The 16,745-nt window shown below is 37.3% G+C and overlaps 1 protein-coding gene across 8 annotated transcripts; it reads left to right on the plus strand.

Moving 5' to 3' along the window:
• Nucleotides 1-174: 174 nt before the first annotated feature.
• On the plus strand, nt 175-16,038 carry napepld (N-acyl phosphatidylethanolamine phospholipase D). Of its 8 annotated transcripts, XM_028448385.1 has the most exons (11): nt 4,685-4,866; nt 5,412-5,414; nt 8,334-8,426; nt 8,583-8,690; nt 10,718-10,858; nt 10,932-11,156; nt 11,247-11,350; nt 11,420-11,585; nt 12,925-13,073; nt 13,167-13,281; nt 15,105-16,038. In XM_028448385.1, the coding sequence occupies exons 3-11, from the start codon at nt 8,367-8,369 to the stop codon at nt 15,234-15,236; spliced, it is 1,200 nt and encodes a 399-aa protein (XP_028304186.1). In that variant the 5' UTR covers nt 4,685-4,866; nt 5,412-5,414; nt 8,334-8,366; the 3' UTR covers nt 15,237-16,038. The 8 variants fall into 8 exon arrangements, with proteins under 8 accessions (XP_028304191.1, XP_028304193.1, XP_028304192.1 ...); XM_028448390.1 differs by lacking the exons at nt 4,685-4,866; nt 5,412-5,414 and adding an exon at nt 175-246 and having other exon boundaries at nt 8,342-8,426; XM_028448392.1 differs by lacking the exons at nt 4,685-4,866; nt 5,412-5,414 and adding an exon at nt 219-246 and having other exon boundaries at nt 8,345-8,426.
• Nucleotides 16,039-16,745: the final 707 nt, after the last annotated feature.

Below are 16,745 nucleotides of genomic sequence, written 5' to 3' on the forward strand. Positions count from 1 at the left end.
ACTTGTAATCTAAATTTAATTTAAAAAAAACAATGCCCGAAAATGAAATAAATTTAGCGAAACAGGATCGCTACCGCCACGGAGTCTGAGGTTGGTCACCGTCTAGCTGGGTCACCAGTTGAACTGAAACACCAAACCTTGCGCCTCAAGTTTAACTTGGTTTCCTGTGTTTGTGGCTGTTTATCAAACATGGTGAGAGTCACGGAGGCGGAATGGGAGCAGCGTCAGTGCAGCTGCTGTTTGTCTGTAGGTGTTACTTTAATAAGAGGTTAGCTAGATACGGTTTAGAATATTACCTGTGTTTTAAATCACTTGCCAGTCACTTCCACCGGTGGAGCTGCTCACCGTCACGGTGAGTTCAGACAAAGAGGTTCAGTGTCTTTCAGCGAAAAACTATTTTCTGTTCAACTTGTAGTAAACTCTTTGTTTGCTAGAAAATACTTTTTTAAGATATGGACATGGACTTCAAACCCTTTTTACTGTAAACAGTGGGACAAGCAGAAGATATAATAACTTAAAACAACCTTTTGCAGGAAATACCCTAAAAAAAATGTGTCTCAGTATCTGGTGTGATACAATGGAACTCTCTAGAAAATGATCTAAAATGTTGTTCAAATATTCTTCAATTCAAATATAAGTATAAACAGCACATACTTAACTTGTATAAAGATGAATGTGAGAATTGTTAAATTTACAACAACTGTTGTTTTAGCAAAATCATTTATAATAATTGAGAAATAAAATAAAAAAAATAATAAAAAGTGAAAATTGGTAAAATCGAAATTTGATTACATCTGTTCTGGGCAATTGTTATCTTTTGGCATCGTTGAGGCCATCTAATTTGTAATGTTTTTGTTAAGAATGGGGGAGGAGTTTATAAGATTTTTTTCTTCATCCTACTCCTGTTCTTCTTTTCATGGAATGTATTATTGTTGTGTTTGCTGGATTGTTGTACCAATTTATGTTGCATTACCATGAAAAAAGAATAAATAAAATGAAATGAATATGAAAAATGAAGATATATAGTTTTGTTTTAAATTGTATATATTTAAAAGAAAAAACCTTGTGGCTCTAATGTAGTGTTTTCATTTTGAGGATAAAAAAAGTGTATAGAAATAGAGCCTTGCCGATTTTAAATTCTGCCTTCTGCTTATTATTGTTTTTTTTCTTTTGTTATCTCTTGTGTGTGTATATATATATATATATATATACACACACACAAGACACACACACAGACACTTATTGCATTCACTGACGAAAAAACGTTCGGTTTTCTAAAATGAGATTTAAAAAAAAAAAATAAGTCTAAAAAAAATTGTCTCTGTTTTTATAGGAAATGTTTTTCCTTTTTTTATTGGAAATGTTTTTCTATATTTCTGTGTTGATGAGATAAGTAAGGAAATTCAGAAAAAACTAAAATGTTTCCTATGAAATCATCGCCATGACAACTGTTGTGATGGTGATGAATATTATTTTATGGAGACGGTGTCTGTCCCCCGACCCAAATTTCACAATGATTTTAACATAAAATCAAATAAAAGAGCTATCAATTATAAAAATCTGAAAAAAATTAAAATCTCAAATCTAGAAACACCAAAACATAAAACCATTAGATGTGCTCTATTAAATATTAGATCACTGAGATTCAAATCTCTACTAGTAAATGACCTTTTCTCAGAAAATAACTTTGATTTATTGTTTAACTGAAACATGGCTGTATCAAGATGAATATGTTAGTTTAAATGAAGCCACTCCTCCCAGTCATTTAAATACTCATATGCCACGAGACATAGGCCGTGGAGGTGGTGTAGCAGCTATTTATCATTCCTCTCTCCTAATCTATCCTAAACCAAAGGCCAGTTACACTTCCTTTGAAAGCCTGGTTCTAAATTTATCTCATACCGAATCAAAAACCTTCCAGCCAGTCTTATTTGCGATAATTTACCCTTATTCTGAATTTCTATCAGAATTCTCTAAGTTTATATCAAACTTAGTCCTTAGTTCTGATAAAATACTGATAGTAGGAGATTTTAATATCCATGTGGACAAAGATAGTGATAGCCTGAGCTCAGCTTTTATGTCCCTAATAGACTCAGTTGGCTTTTTTCAAACTATTAATGAAGCTACTCATCGTTTAAATCATACTCTTGATCTTGTTCTAACATATGGCCTTGATATTAATGAACTAAAAGTCTACCCTGAAAATCCTCTGCTATCAGATCACTTTTTAATATCTTTTAACATTATCCTAGAGGATCTCGCACTGTGCAATAAAATAGTTACGAGTAGAAATCTGTCCAATAGTGCTGTGGCTAAATTTAAAGAGGCCATTCCTGCTGCCTTAAACTCAGTGCACCATCCAATAAATAACTGTGATATTAATTATAACCCCTCTCAACTGGATCTGCTTGTCGATAGCTCTGCTAGTCTACTAAAATCCACCTTGGACTCAATTGCCCCATTGAGGGAAAAAACTATTAAACGTCTGAGGAAAGCTCCGTGGTTTAGCTCTGAAACTCACACACTCAAACAAACAACCTGTAAATTAGAGAGAATGTGGCGCTCCAATAAAACAGAGGAGTCACGAATACTTTGGCAAGAAAGCCATAGTAAATACATGACAGCCTTACGACATAGTCAATCTACATACTACTCCTCACTAATTGAAGAAAATAAAAATAATCCGAGGTACCTTTTCAGCACTGTCGCCAGGCTAACACAAAGTCAGAGCTCTATTGAGCCCATGATTCCTCTAGCCCTCAGCTGTGAGGACTTTATGACATTTTTTAACGATAAAATTCACAAGATTAGAGATAAAATTAGCCACTCCTTGCCTTCACCTGGGCCTGCTGTACCATTAAATGTAAATAGGCCTAACCTAAACTGTTTTACACATATAGGACTTCAGGAACTTAACTCTATTATTTCATCCTCCAAACCATCGACCTGCCTTTCAGATCCGATCCCAACTAAGCTGATTAAAGAAGTTGTTCCCCTGGTCTGCCCATCTTTGTTGGAGACAATAAATATATCCCTATCAATAGGCTACGTGCCACAGTCCTTTAAAGTAGCTGTAATCAAACCCCTTCTCAAAAAACCTACTCTTGATTCCAGCACTTAAGCAAACTACAGGCCTATATCTAATCTTCCTTTTATTTCAAAGATTCTTGAGAAAGTTGTGGCAGCTCAGCTCTGTGACTTCCTTCAAAACAACAGCCTGTTCGAGGACTTGCAGTCAGGTTTTGGAGCTCAACACAGCACAGAGACTGCTTTAGTTAAAGTAACTAATGATCTACTCTGGGCTTCAGATGAAGGACGACTCTCAGTGCTGGTTTTATTAGATCTTAGTGCAGCTTTTGACACTATAGATCACTATATTCTACTAGAGAGATTAGAGGAATTACTTGGAATCACAGGGACTGCCCTAAACTGGTTTAAGTCCTACCTATTTGATAGGTACCAGTTTGTACACGTGAATAATAAGTCTTCTGTGTACACTAAAGTAAGCTACGGGGTTCCTCAGGGCTCTGTGCTAGGTCCAATCCTCTTCTGTATCTATATGCTCCCCCTTGGTAATGTTATGAGAAAATACTCTGTTAACTTTCACTGCTATGCTGATGATACCCAACTGTATGTATCAATGAAGCCAGGTGAGACAAATCAGCTATCTAAACTTGAGGCCTGTCTAAAGGACATTGGGGCCTGGATGGACCAAAATTTTCTTCTTCTTAACTCAGACAAGACTGAGGTCAATGTACTGGGCCCACGACACCTTAGAGAAACCTATGCTAGCCTAACTGCCCTAAATGGCATTACTCTGGCACGAAGCACAACTGTTAGAAACCTTGGGGTTGGAGAGGGCATTAAGAGAGAGGTCATTTAGGTTAGAGAGAGACCGGAGAGGGTCCCATTCCTCTCTCTAACACTCCCTCTACGTCTGCTTCTTTCCTTGTGTGTTTGCTCCTGTACTCCTTCTGGCTTTTGTCTTGCAGGTCAGTGGGATCCTTAGTGTGGAGTTACAGAGTCTCAACAACTCTGTCTCCACCCTTTCCTCTGCACACACCCAACACAGCATAACGTGGATTGCTGTTCATCATAGGAATGGGATCCACACAAGGTTCCTGCTGCTTAACAGGTTTTCCTTGCCGCCATGATGAATTCATGTTGGGTGTGGGATACATATGTATGTGTATCTACGTATATATGCATATGTGTGTATCCATAAAATGAAGAGTCCGTCCTTAAGACTGCTCTACTGTAAAGTGTCTTGAGATACCATTGGTTATGATTTGGTGCTATACAAATAAAAGATTGATTGATTGATTGATTGATTGATTGATTGATTGATATGAAAACAGAAAAACAGGGAAAAATGTTGTCTACTTATTTTTATCTCATCAATTCAGAAAAAATGAAGAAAAAAACATTCCTATAAAAACAGGTTTACTGTTTATTTGCTTATTTTTATCTCATCAATTCAGAAAAACCTAAAAAAAATATTCAGTGAATGCAATAAGCTTCTGTAAACATTGTTGTAACAATCACACCTTTTCTTTATTATTATTATTATTATTATTATTATTATTATTATTATTAATAAATAACAAAATGTATTTTCTTTTTTAAAACTCCTTTTTCATTATCAGGTTTAATCGGTGACGTCATATAATTCGGTGACGTAACACTTGCGCGTCGCAGGTTCCTGCAGAAAGCTGAGTCATGTGACCAGAGGCTTTTTGTGCTAATGTCGGATATAAAAACAACAATAAACACCGCGTCCTTCCTACTCTGTCTTGTTTGTCAGCCTTGTTTGAGTAAAGGACGGAAAGAAGCTGCGTTTATGGCTCCACGTTAGAGAAGCTGCAGGTAGGAAAGCTGTGGTTCACTGCAGTGTGTGAGACAACCTGAGGCACGTTAATCCTCAGCTAAAGCTACAGAAAGCTCACACAATGTGTTTTTAACACACCGTGTCAGCACAGCTTCAGCTTGTGTCATACAACCCATCAGTTGTTATTTTATTTTTCTATTTTAGACATTTCCTGTTTGACACTGTTTTAAATGTCATACACAGGTTGTGTGCCTACATCAGTGTTTATTATTAGCCGTGTCAAACATTTGACTTGTGGGCCTAATCTGAGCCATGAGATGACCTTTAATAAATGTGACATAAATCAACACTTAATTTAATCTTGATTTCTGACACTTTAGATTAAAATAACTTCACAGTGACTCCAGTAGAGTTGGTGTTTACAGTCCCTCATGCAGCTGCCTGATCTATGTGTTTGTTGTTATTCACAGAGTTCTATTGTTAACTCACTGTCTGTGTGTTAAGTCCATTCATCAGACTGAAGTGCATCATCAGGATGTCACAGCTATCGTACAGTATACGCAGATTAGCCTTTTCTTTAAAGCAGTGATATTACTTTATTTTTCCTAAGCAATTAAATTGACAAACTTAAGAGTTTTCCACCCACATGTATAGATATATCTCTGCCTTAATTAAAAACGAAATCTGCTCATTTTATTAAGGCAGTGGCTGTCAATACGTAACTCAAATCTATATACCAGCATTTTATCCGCACGCATCGGTCCCCGTTGGCCAGTCTAGGTCACGTGGTAGGTGCACATGACTTATCATGTGACCTAAACTGGACAATGAGACATACGTACTTGTACTTCCGTTTGTATTAATACGTCAACTACGTTACGGACTAACTAACCCTAACCGTAACCCTAATCATAACCCTAAACTACGTTACGGACTAACTAACCCCAAACTATGTTACGGACTAACTAACCCTAACCCACGTTAAGGACTAACTAACCCTAACCCACGTTATGGACTAACTAACCGTAACCATAACCCTAAACTACGTTACAGACTAACTAACCCTAAACAACGTTACGAACAAACTAACCCTAACCCGAAACTACGTTACAGACTAACTAACCGTATTCCCTAAACTACGTTACGGACTAACTAACCCTAACCGCACGGAATGGTCATGTGACTTCCGGTAATGTCATCTTTCGTACAGATAGAATGCCAGTATATGCATACATATTACATACTAGGAGACACTTTCTTTTATTAATCTGTGTACTTGCTCTGTTCGATAAATCATTTCAGTCTTAAAGTTTGAACTTTTGACTTGATGGTAGGGATGTAACGATTCTTTCAACTCCCGATACGATTCGATTCACGATACTGGGTTCACGATACGATTCTCTCACAATTTATTTTACAAAATGGGACTGTAAATAAATGACTGAAAAATATTCCTTTATTTTTTTTGAGAAAATACTGTACTATTTTCCTTTTATTTTTCATTGTCAAAAGAGTCCCTTGATAAACTATTCAAAACAATGCAATTTAACTAAAAAATTAATCTTGAATGAAATAAATAAAGGAGTAATACAAATGAAGAAGAAGCCTATTAATTTAAATTCTGGTTCTATAGTAAACAATGCAAAATTGCATAATAGTTCTTTTTCTTTTTAAAAGTGCAACTGAAAATTTATTTTGTGCCTTAACAATTGGACTTAAAAAAAAAAAAAGTCATTGCCCTGTATTTGCGTCAGATAATTGTTTGGATCAGCAGAGGGCGCTGGTAACCCAGTGGTCGGTTGGCATGCAGATATTATAGCAGTGAAGAAGAGATGCTATGCTAGCAGGCAGAGCTAATAGAAAAACGTGACTTTTACAGATATTCTTTCAGTGCCAAAGGGGTAAGGAATCATTAATGAACATGTTTAAGAGTAGAAGGTGGCCAGAAAGAAGGTATTAGCAGATTCCACCCGCCGCCAACACTTCTGGATAGCGCCCTCTGCTGTTTAAAAAAAGTACTGCGATTCAATTTTCACAGCATCGATGTAAACCGTGATACCAATGAATCGATTTTTTACTGCCTTACGATTAATCGTTACATTCCTACTTGATGGTCATGAAAAATTACATTTAGCTCAAATAGTATGTTTTGGATCCGTCCTGAATGTAATTAATAGCCAAGCTTTAGAGCAGAGGTCACCAACATGGTGCCAGCGGGCCCCAGATAGCCCTCATGGACCATATGAGGGGCCCTCAGGAGCTCTAGTCACCAATGAGCTTCATCTGACATCTGATTTACTTTCCAGGATTCAAACTTACAAAGATGCATACAGATGAGAGATATTGTTAGTGCTTTAGTTAAATACTGCTGCACATGATACCGTTTTATATTAAACTACCATTTTTAAATGTTTATTTTCATTGAAATACTATGAGAAATGTTTTTCAGCATTTCAGATTTGGTGTATGGTCAGTGGTAGGTTATATACTGTGTAATATGATAAGATATATTTTTAAAAACACAAGGTGAATTTTTGTTAATTGACATAATTATTACATTTGATTCTACAAATATTTTGTTATACGATTAGTTAAAAGTTGTTTGTTAGTAGCTAGTAAAAAAGGAAGATGATAATTTTCTATGTAATGAAAATGAACCTGCATAAATTAGGAGAAATCCAGTGTTTCATGTTTAAACTTAAACATTTCCTACTTTAAGCCTTCCTTTTTATCTTACCCGCTAATTAAAGTGAAACTGTGAACATTTAGGATTTAAAAAGTCCTTTTAAAACTGGTTGCCCTTCAGACTATCACAGTTTCGGAAAGGTTGGTGACCCCTGTTTTAGAGCAAGGTGGTCAAAATCATTTTAGTTCAGGGGCTGACTATGGAGTAGTTTGACCTCAAGTGGGCCACAGATTTTATGCTGGAGTCATTTCAACATTGTTGTGCCCTCGTTTGCACTTTTACGTATATATAAAAAACAAAATATGTAAGAAACTCAAAATATCCAAGCAACAGGATCTTCACTTTATATTTACTTTATTTTGTTTCCAATTTCTGTTTAATTAAAGGAAATGTTATGTAATAATTTGAGGAAAATTAAAGGATATTGTAAGAATGTTTGTTTTTTTTTTCAACAGAAAACAAAAAAAAGCAACAATAAAAATGACTGCCATCATGTGGTAAAAGCACTGGGAGAACTAGTGTGAGCCCCTGCAAATAATGTTGAGTTTAATTTACAAAATTATTTACGTTTTTCTGTAAATTTTGCTTTCTCTTGCGGGCCGAATTGGATGATACAAAGGTCTGAGTTTGACATATGTATTTTAGAGGATCTGAAATCAACCGAGTAGATCAGTAATGACTCAGATTTCTCCTTTTGGCCACTCATACAATATCTCACAAAAAGGATTTAGCAATCAAACAAGCTTCGTCAGCCAAGTTAATAATAATACACAGTGCTTAAAGTTCTGTGTGTGTGTGTGTGTGTGTGTGTGTGTGTGTGTGTGTAGCAGGTGTGGAGGAGGTGTGGAGGCCATGGATAAGTCATCATCTTCAGGCAAAGCAGCACTAGAGGACCCCAGAGGACTGATGGAGGTAATTCTACTTGACTTCCCAGATCAAAGATGGATGTATTTTCACATTTTATGTGTGTAGTTCTTGAAATTTGACTCCAAACAGTTTGATCAGAGTAGGATGAACCCAGGGTGGATTAGCAGCTTTTCTCCAGCTGTAATTATTTTCTCGTTACAGGGTGCTGCTGTGCTGAGAGGAGCTGAAGCTGCAGACGTGGACACACAGAGGAAGAGCAGCTCCTCACGATCCTCACGTAAAAGCTTCAGACTGGACTACCGACTGGAGGTATAAGAATAATCAGGGCCCTATAAAATCCAGTTTATTTATTACAAATTATATATTTTTCACATTATTTTTCAAAAAAATCCATTAACTCCTGTGAGGAAACAAAATAAATAATAATTAAAAAAAAAAAACCATGATTAAACAAAAAGATATGTGACAAATTCAAATTTAATTTAAAACAATGTGCAAGCTACAATTAAAAGATAGATATAAGTTTCACCGACATGGGTTGTTAATAATTCATAATCATATGACGTATGACAATGTACAAGAGCAGCATTAATGTCACCCAATTTCCCCTCAGGGATCAATCCTTTACTGAATCTGATCAGGTGTATTGATTATGTTTTGATCAACTTAATTTAAATGATCCTGATGACATTATTCAAGACCGTGATGATTACACAAAAACAAATGGACTCAAGGATGCATCTGTTATTTCACCATTAGGGACCAGAGTATTTTACAGTATCAGAAGTTATCATGAACCTCTGATGTTTCAGACTCTACAATCCCTGGCATCGGTGGTCTCGTTCACAACAACACACAACTTTTCCCACAGGTCCTCTGTAGCTCTGATGAGATGTTGATCAAACACTGTGAGCAGGTGAAGCTGCTTTCCTCCCTGTTTGTAGCTCTTCATCAGAAACAGACGGAGGCTGCGTCCAAATAGTCTATCCTATCTCCTTTCCTATCCACTTTTCCTTAGCCCCGGGGATGATCACAGTGTTAAGGAAAGGTGTTAGGAGAGGAGTTAGGGAAAGTTTGTTTTGACAATCAAACGCACTTCCACTAGGTGACGTAATAATCAGAAGGCCGCGAAGGTTAGTGACGTCTGTCGTGGTGAAAAAACAACAAATTTCCAAAAATGGACTAAAAGCACATTTATAACACTTTCCACTGATATAATCTGAAAAATCACACGGTTTAAATGTAAATCAAAGGAAAAGAGGCTACCAGGCTACGAGGAACAAAAGTGAAAATAAAAGAACGTCACATTGAGAATAGTTGCTCACACTCACCATCTACTCAGAAATATGAATTATGTTGATTAAAACATAATGTGGCTATAAATGTCTGTTTTATGTCAGTTATAATCTAATAATATGTCGCACACATCATATTATATGCATTTTAGATTATTTATTTAAAGTTGTTCAATGCATATTATTGCATTGGTAACTTAAATGATCTCCTTTTCTCGTCAGCGCTCCTGTGTGTGTGTCCCTTTAAATGTGATGCCGCAAAGAATTGTGGGTCATCATTATCTCGTCCCTTTTGGTAAAGGATGCATCAATGTTTCCTAGGCTAAAAGAGGTAAAACATGAAGCATTGAGCCTCTTTTCCTGAGCTTAAAGAGAACTTGGACATTCTTTATCGTGGCCACCACTGAAACACTTCCTGGGGTGAAGGAACAGTGGATAGGAAAGGAGATAGGAGGGAATGTTCGGACGCAGCCGGAGCTTCACAGACACATTAAAGTGAAGCGGGAATTGGTGGGCTCTGTATTTAGAGTGAGTGATGAGTTGCATAGTGTTTTGGCAGTTTAGACCAGGGGTGGGCAACTCCATTCCTCGAGGGCCAGATTCCTGAGATTTTCAGACGTGTCCCTGCTCCAACACACCTGAATCAAATGAATGGTTCGTTATCATCACATTGATTTCAACCAGGTGTGCTGGAGCTGGGAGTCTCAGGAATCAGGCCCTTGAGTACGAGGGTTCCCCACCCCTGGTTTAAATGATGTTTAGGGTGGTAGCTTGTAGCTTCCACATGTTGAAGCGGCCAGGATGAGAGGGGGCGGGGCAGTGCACCGAATGAGTCGTCCCTGGAAACATTTCCCTCTAACAAACGGCGTTTCATTCACATTGTGTCAATTTCTGCGTTCAACAATGGATTCCGTTTTCATTGGTCGATTCTGTTATAGGTCCCTAAATAATTCCCCTTATGCATCTTTAGCCTGTCGTTTCCATGCACGTTTGTTATATTTTTTGCATCGTTTGAAGTTGGATGAAATATCTACGTTTTAGGAGGAAGTGACCAAATCATGTCGGGACAAACATGGTCGCTGGACGAACCCGTGGCCGACCTGGAAGTTTCCGTCTTACTCCACTTTGCTCCGCTTCCTGTTGTTGGATAAAAACAACAGCAACGTACCAACCAGTAAAGAGGTAATCTATCACTCTTCTTCTACTGCTTTTATTCCTCCTGCTCTGGGCACACACTGCGTCTCTGCTCCATCAGGTCCTGGACGCTGAGCTCCCAGTTCTGGAACCGTATTTCCTCCACAGCGCTGATCCCACAGAACCCAGTCCTGGGCTGAGAGTCACATGGCTCGGTCACGCCTCAGTGTTGGTGGAAATAGACGGAGTGAATGTACTGACTGACCCCATCTTTAGCCAGAGGGCGTCTCCACTGCAGTTCATGGGGCCCAAAAGATACCGAGGGCCACCCTGCACCGTGGAACAGGTCTGGTTCCTTTTTTTAGACTTTAACTTCACATTTTTCAAAGAGTTTTTCTGTAGTTACGATGTTTGCTTTTGTTTTGTTGTTTGTTAGCTGCCCAGAATCGATGCTGTAGTGATCAGCCACTCTCATTATGACCACCTGGATGTGGGATCAGTGACCAGCCTCAATGCCCGCTTTGGAGGAGAGCTACGCTGGTATGAGTCATATATATGAGAATGTGTGTGTGGAAATGTTTCTTTACTGGTCTCGTCTGGTTTGGTGAGGTTTGTGCCACTGGGTTTGATGGACTGGTTGGTGAAGATGGGCTGTGAGAACGTGATGGAGCTGGACTGGTGGGAGGAGAACTGTATCCCGGGTCACGATGACGTCACGTTTGTGTGTACGCCCTCTCAGCACTGGAGCAAACGGTCCGCCCTGGACGACAATAAGGTGAGAAACAAGAAACAGAAATATCAAATTTCATGTGAAAAGTGTGTATGACAACATTTTTTGTGTTGACGTTAAATGCAAGAACATAAACTAAATCAGTGCATTCACTGAATCTTTTGGGAATTGGATGAATTTAATGTGATTTCTTTAAAACAAACATAAGCCTGGGCTGTTTTTTTCTTTGTTGAAAATGCTTTAAATTTTTATAAATTAATATTTAAAAATAAAATGTAACATTGTTATTGTAATTAAAAGTAGATTATCTTTTTTTTTTTTGTAAAAGCACTTTAAACTGCATTTTTTTGTATGAAAAGTGCTTTTTATAAATAAAGAATGATTTGATTTGATCATGGAAATGTATTTTGTGTTACACATTTTTATTGTGTGTGTCTTCAGACTGAAGGGTTCATTTGAACCCAGGTTAAGAAACACTACCCAAAATAGTGCGTCCACTAAATATTTAACACTATTATATCCATCTTAATGTTAAATGTTGCTTTTTGTGCGTTACCAATCTGTTTTTCAGAGATCACGGTTGCAACTTAAAGGATGTTGCGATGCGGTGCACACCTGAACATCGTTTCCAAGCTGGTGTATCTGAAACCTTTCACAGCCTGTGAAGCCATTTTCGTCCACAGAGCCCGTTTTGTCCGGTCACAACTTCTCTAGCAATAAACTTTCGTTGCATGTGAGCTTCGAGTTTTTCCGCTGACGTCACTGGGAATCAGCAAATCCAAAATCAGATGTTAGATTATTTTTCAAATGACAACTCTTCTGTTAGTTCTCGTTAGATTGGATTGCAGTTTGGGTTGAATATGATGCCCTTTTTTTGAAATGGGGTCCTGGGGGCCCACCCCCCATTTCCGGTAATTTTCAAATTTATGGGAACATAGTCATGTGATATATAATTTCAAAGGTAATTCAACGTACATTACGATCATGCCTCGCACAATTCGATAAGGGGCCTGAGACACAATATCAAGGTAAAAGTCCAGAAAAAAAACATTGTATTAAGTTATAAATTAATTAGCTTTTTTTTTTTTGAAGGAAATAAGTATTGCACTGGGGATTTTTTTCTAATATGTCTATTTTTGTTTAAATAAAAGCACAGTAAATATTGTAAACTACTCAGTTCTTTGTAATCAGTCAAACTTACACAATCAGCAGCGGATCAATTCATTATTTCCTCCACCGTCCACTTGAATCAGCAGAACGTTGATCCTTTAGTGAAAAGCAGAGAGTTTAAAATCAGTCCGTGTTCACAGATACAGATACAGCAGTGTAAGGGATTGTGTTTTAAGTAAATGTGTTAAATCCTCCTCCTCTTTGTGTCTTTCAGACGTTATGGGGCAGTTGGTCAGTTCTGGGTCCAGATCATCGGTTCTTCTTCGCTGGTGATACTGGTTACTGTCCTACCTTTCAGGAAATAGGACGACGGTTTGGACCCTTTGACCTGGCTGCTATTCCCATAGGAGCGTACCTGCCTAGGTAGCACTCACACACTGACATCTCATAGAGTGGAAGAAGCTTTTACAGATTGAGTTTTTACATAATAACGTATAAATTGTTTTTCTTCTTCAGAGACGTGATGAAAGGACAACATGTGGATCCAGAGGAAGCCGTTCAGATCCACCAGGACCTTCAGGCCAAACAGTCTGTGGCCATACACTGGGGCACGTTTGCTCTGGCTTATGAGGTAATGATTGGAATTCTATTCATTTAATCATCAAAAAAACAGAACATAACATCACCGCTGTCTAATAACAAGCACCTGTCTGCACATGTGTCTATCTTTCTTGGGTGTGGTAATTATTCACATTTTTGTGGTAAACTGGTGTAAAACACACCCAGTGTTGCAGTGCAGAGGGTGTGTTTGAAACATGTACAGCAGGGGCGTAAAAACTCCTTTTAGTTCAGGGACCAACTATAGTTCCAGTTTGATTTTAAGTGGGCCACAGGTTTGAGGTGAGACAAGATGCATCTAGAAAAATATTGAGCCATATCTAAATTATGTAAGGCACCAACAACAGCGACAGATATCAGTTTCTGCAGGATCTTCATTTTAAAATTCATTAATTTTGTAGAGCAGGGGTGAGTGAGCAGTGCACTGCGTGGGGTCACATGTTCAACACGCCAGGTGCTCTTCAGAACACGGACAGAAAAGTCATTTGAAGAAGGGAGTCAGTGGTCCACCTCTTCAGTATGTCAAAAAAAAAACTATACAAAGTAGCAGCAACAGCCATAACTGAAGATCTGAGGCACTCTAGAGGTGTAAACATTCCTTTCAACCCTCAGCCTTCATCAGGACATGATTAGAGGAAGTAAAAACAGGTGCTTTAGGGCTGTACAAGAGAGATCATGTGACAAAGGATACAAAGGCATTTTACATCAGTGGTTACCAACCGGAGGTACGTGTACCCCTAGGGGTACTTGAACACATTGCAGGGGGAAATTGGAAACATTGATGAATCTATTTCCAACATGTTGAATCATTTTTAAGCCAATTTCAGACACTGTACATGATCATCAAACAGCTTTTTCACCTGTTGACAATAAACTGCATAATGGAATAAACAATATTGTGGCCCTAATATCCTACTACATGTATGCACATTATTAAAAAAAATGAGGTAAATATATTCTCTGATATACAATAATTGTAATGCACAAAATTGATATTTAGTGTGCGTTTAATGTATAGGTTGACATTTTCAAGCTGTAGGAGGCCAACATGTTAACATGTAAATAAAACCAGAAAGGTTACTAAATTAAAGTGAAGAAGGGGTGAAGAGAGGCCTCGGGGGGTACATGAGACACAAAGGGTTGGGAAACCTTACTTACATAATACTGATATATTTATCATTGTAAATCAAGAAGTTTATATAGAGGAATTGTATTTATTACTATGAAAAATACTATATACATCATTGTAGATTAAGTAGCTCATTAAATAGTATATATTAGAATACTATATTTATCATTATAAAAAAATTGTATAAATCATTGTAGATGAAATAGTTAATCAATTCGTTCCTATAAGTGTATTTTATTTATCATTATAAAGAATGTTATACATATCATTGTGGACTAAATAGCTCATATTAATATATAAAGAATTATTATATATAATTGTAAATTAATCAGTTCATCACAAGGAGACATGAGGAAAATTTAGGACAGTTTTGTGAGAAACTAATGCCCAGTGTGAGTCAGAGATGGACACCAGCAGGGCACCCTGTGACCCTGAAAAACAGGAAAGAGTGGGTCAGAAAATCCACAATTTGAGATTAAAAATGCCTGCAGTCTGTGAGCCCTGCAAATACTTTATTTAAAATTGTGAATATAGAACGGCTGTGATTTCTACAACTAAATTAATTTACACACGTCATTTTTATTTTCTCCTACGGGCCTAGTTTTATGTTAAAAAAGGGTCAGATTTGGCCCCCGGGCCATGAGTTTGACACCTGTCAGGGATGTCCTGATTGAACTCTGGTTTGTGTTTTCCTCTCCTTCCTTCAGCACTACATGGAGCCTCCAGCACGTCTGAGAGATGCCGTGGAACAGAAAGGACTGAACGCAGAAAGTTTCTTCACTCTTCATCACGGAGAGTCTTGCCTCATCGACGCACAGACGGGCGACGTCTTCCACTGACCGCGTCGTCAAAGGTGGAGCTGCTGCTCATTGGTTGAACTTCATCTCAAACGAATGTTGAAAATATCATTAACGGCTGGAATATCTGATGGAAAATGTCATGATGATCAAGTGTTTAAGTATCATCATTGTGTTCATGACAAACTGATATTTTCATTTTGTCTTTCCCTTTAATTCACTTTGGGATTCTGCTCAGAGAGAATAAAGAATAAGGAAATAAACTAGTATTCTGCAAACAAACTTATTGAGTAAAATAAAAACTTGCAGCTTTTTTGATGATTTCAGTCTGGAATAAAATCCATACATGGTGCTGTTCTGCAGACATGAATGTAATTTGTGTGAGGAAAGTTCAGTTTTTGGCCTTTATGAAGATGGAAAGGTTAAAAAAATCATCTGGAAATAGGATTTAAATCAGTTTTAAGAGGCATCATATGAAAGGCAGTGGAGAAATGTTCTCCTGGCATTGGTTGAGTATTTGCTTTGTTTCTGAATGTATGAAACCAGCACTAAATGAAGCACAAAGAGGATTATCTCCTTCTACAAACTCCCACATGTCAGACAAATAAACTACACAGCTGTTAAATGTAGACAGAGGTTGACCAGACCTTTACTTCACATGTTAGTGAGAGTGTAAACATGTTTTTTTTTTTTTTTTGACTCAGCGACACAATTTTGGTTGTTTATTCTGATTCTGAATGTATGATTGGACTGAAGAACAATGCAGATCTATTAAAGCATTACGTAGGTTTACAGTGAATGTTTGTAATGATGGTGTTTCCTATTAAATAAATTCTGAAATTTTGTTTTGATTTTTGTTTTCAAATGCTGTTAAACTAAAATATTGTCGCCATGGTGACCCCTCCCTTACCTCTTTTTTTTGGGTGTTAAGAACATTTTCATCAGTTCGTGCAGCCTGACCTCAGTTTTACAGAGTTTTGTCATGAATGCAGTACATTTTAAGGACTTACTATAGCATTACCTAATTTTTTTTATTTTTTCACATTTTTATGCCTTTCCTCCGGTTTTAGTGTCAGATTTTTGTTTAAAAAAAAATCCCGTTTAAGTGTATTTTTAGGGTCTGACTATAGCCTTAACAAAAAAAACTGAATTTCTTTTTTAACAGTTTTATGCCTTACTTCAGATTGTGTTTGTCATTTTTCATGCCTTACTACTGTATAGTGTGTATGTGTTTTCCGATTTATTTATTTTTTTCAATTTTATGCCTTACCTCCAATTTTGGGTTTACGTCATTTTTATGCCTTACTGCAGCCTGACCTTGGTTTTAGGGTGTTTATCATAATTGCAGTAGTGTTTAAGGTCTTACCATAGCCTTATTTTTAAATTATTTTTTATTTTTACACATTTTATGCCTGATGACATTTTATATTGTAGCTGTGCATAGTTTTCCATCATTCCCCTCCTCCACAGTAAACAGGCTGTGTATACAGATTACTACCGGTACATCCATGCCTGATAAACTAAATCAAGTTCACGGTGTTCAGCTTTATT

This window comes from Gouania willdenowi, chromosome 6 (assembly GCF_900634775.1).
Source record: "Gouania willdenowi chromosome 6, fGouWil2.1, whole genome shotgun sequence".
Classification (NCBI taxonomy): Eukaryota; Metazoa; Chordata; class Actinopteri; order Blenniiformes; family Gobiesocidae; genus Gouania; species Gouania willdenowi.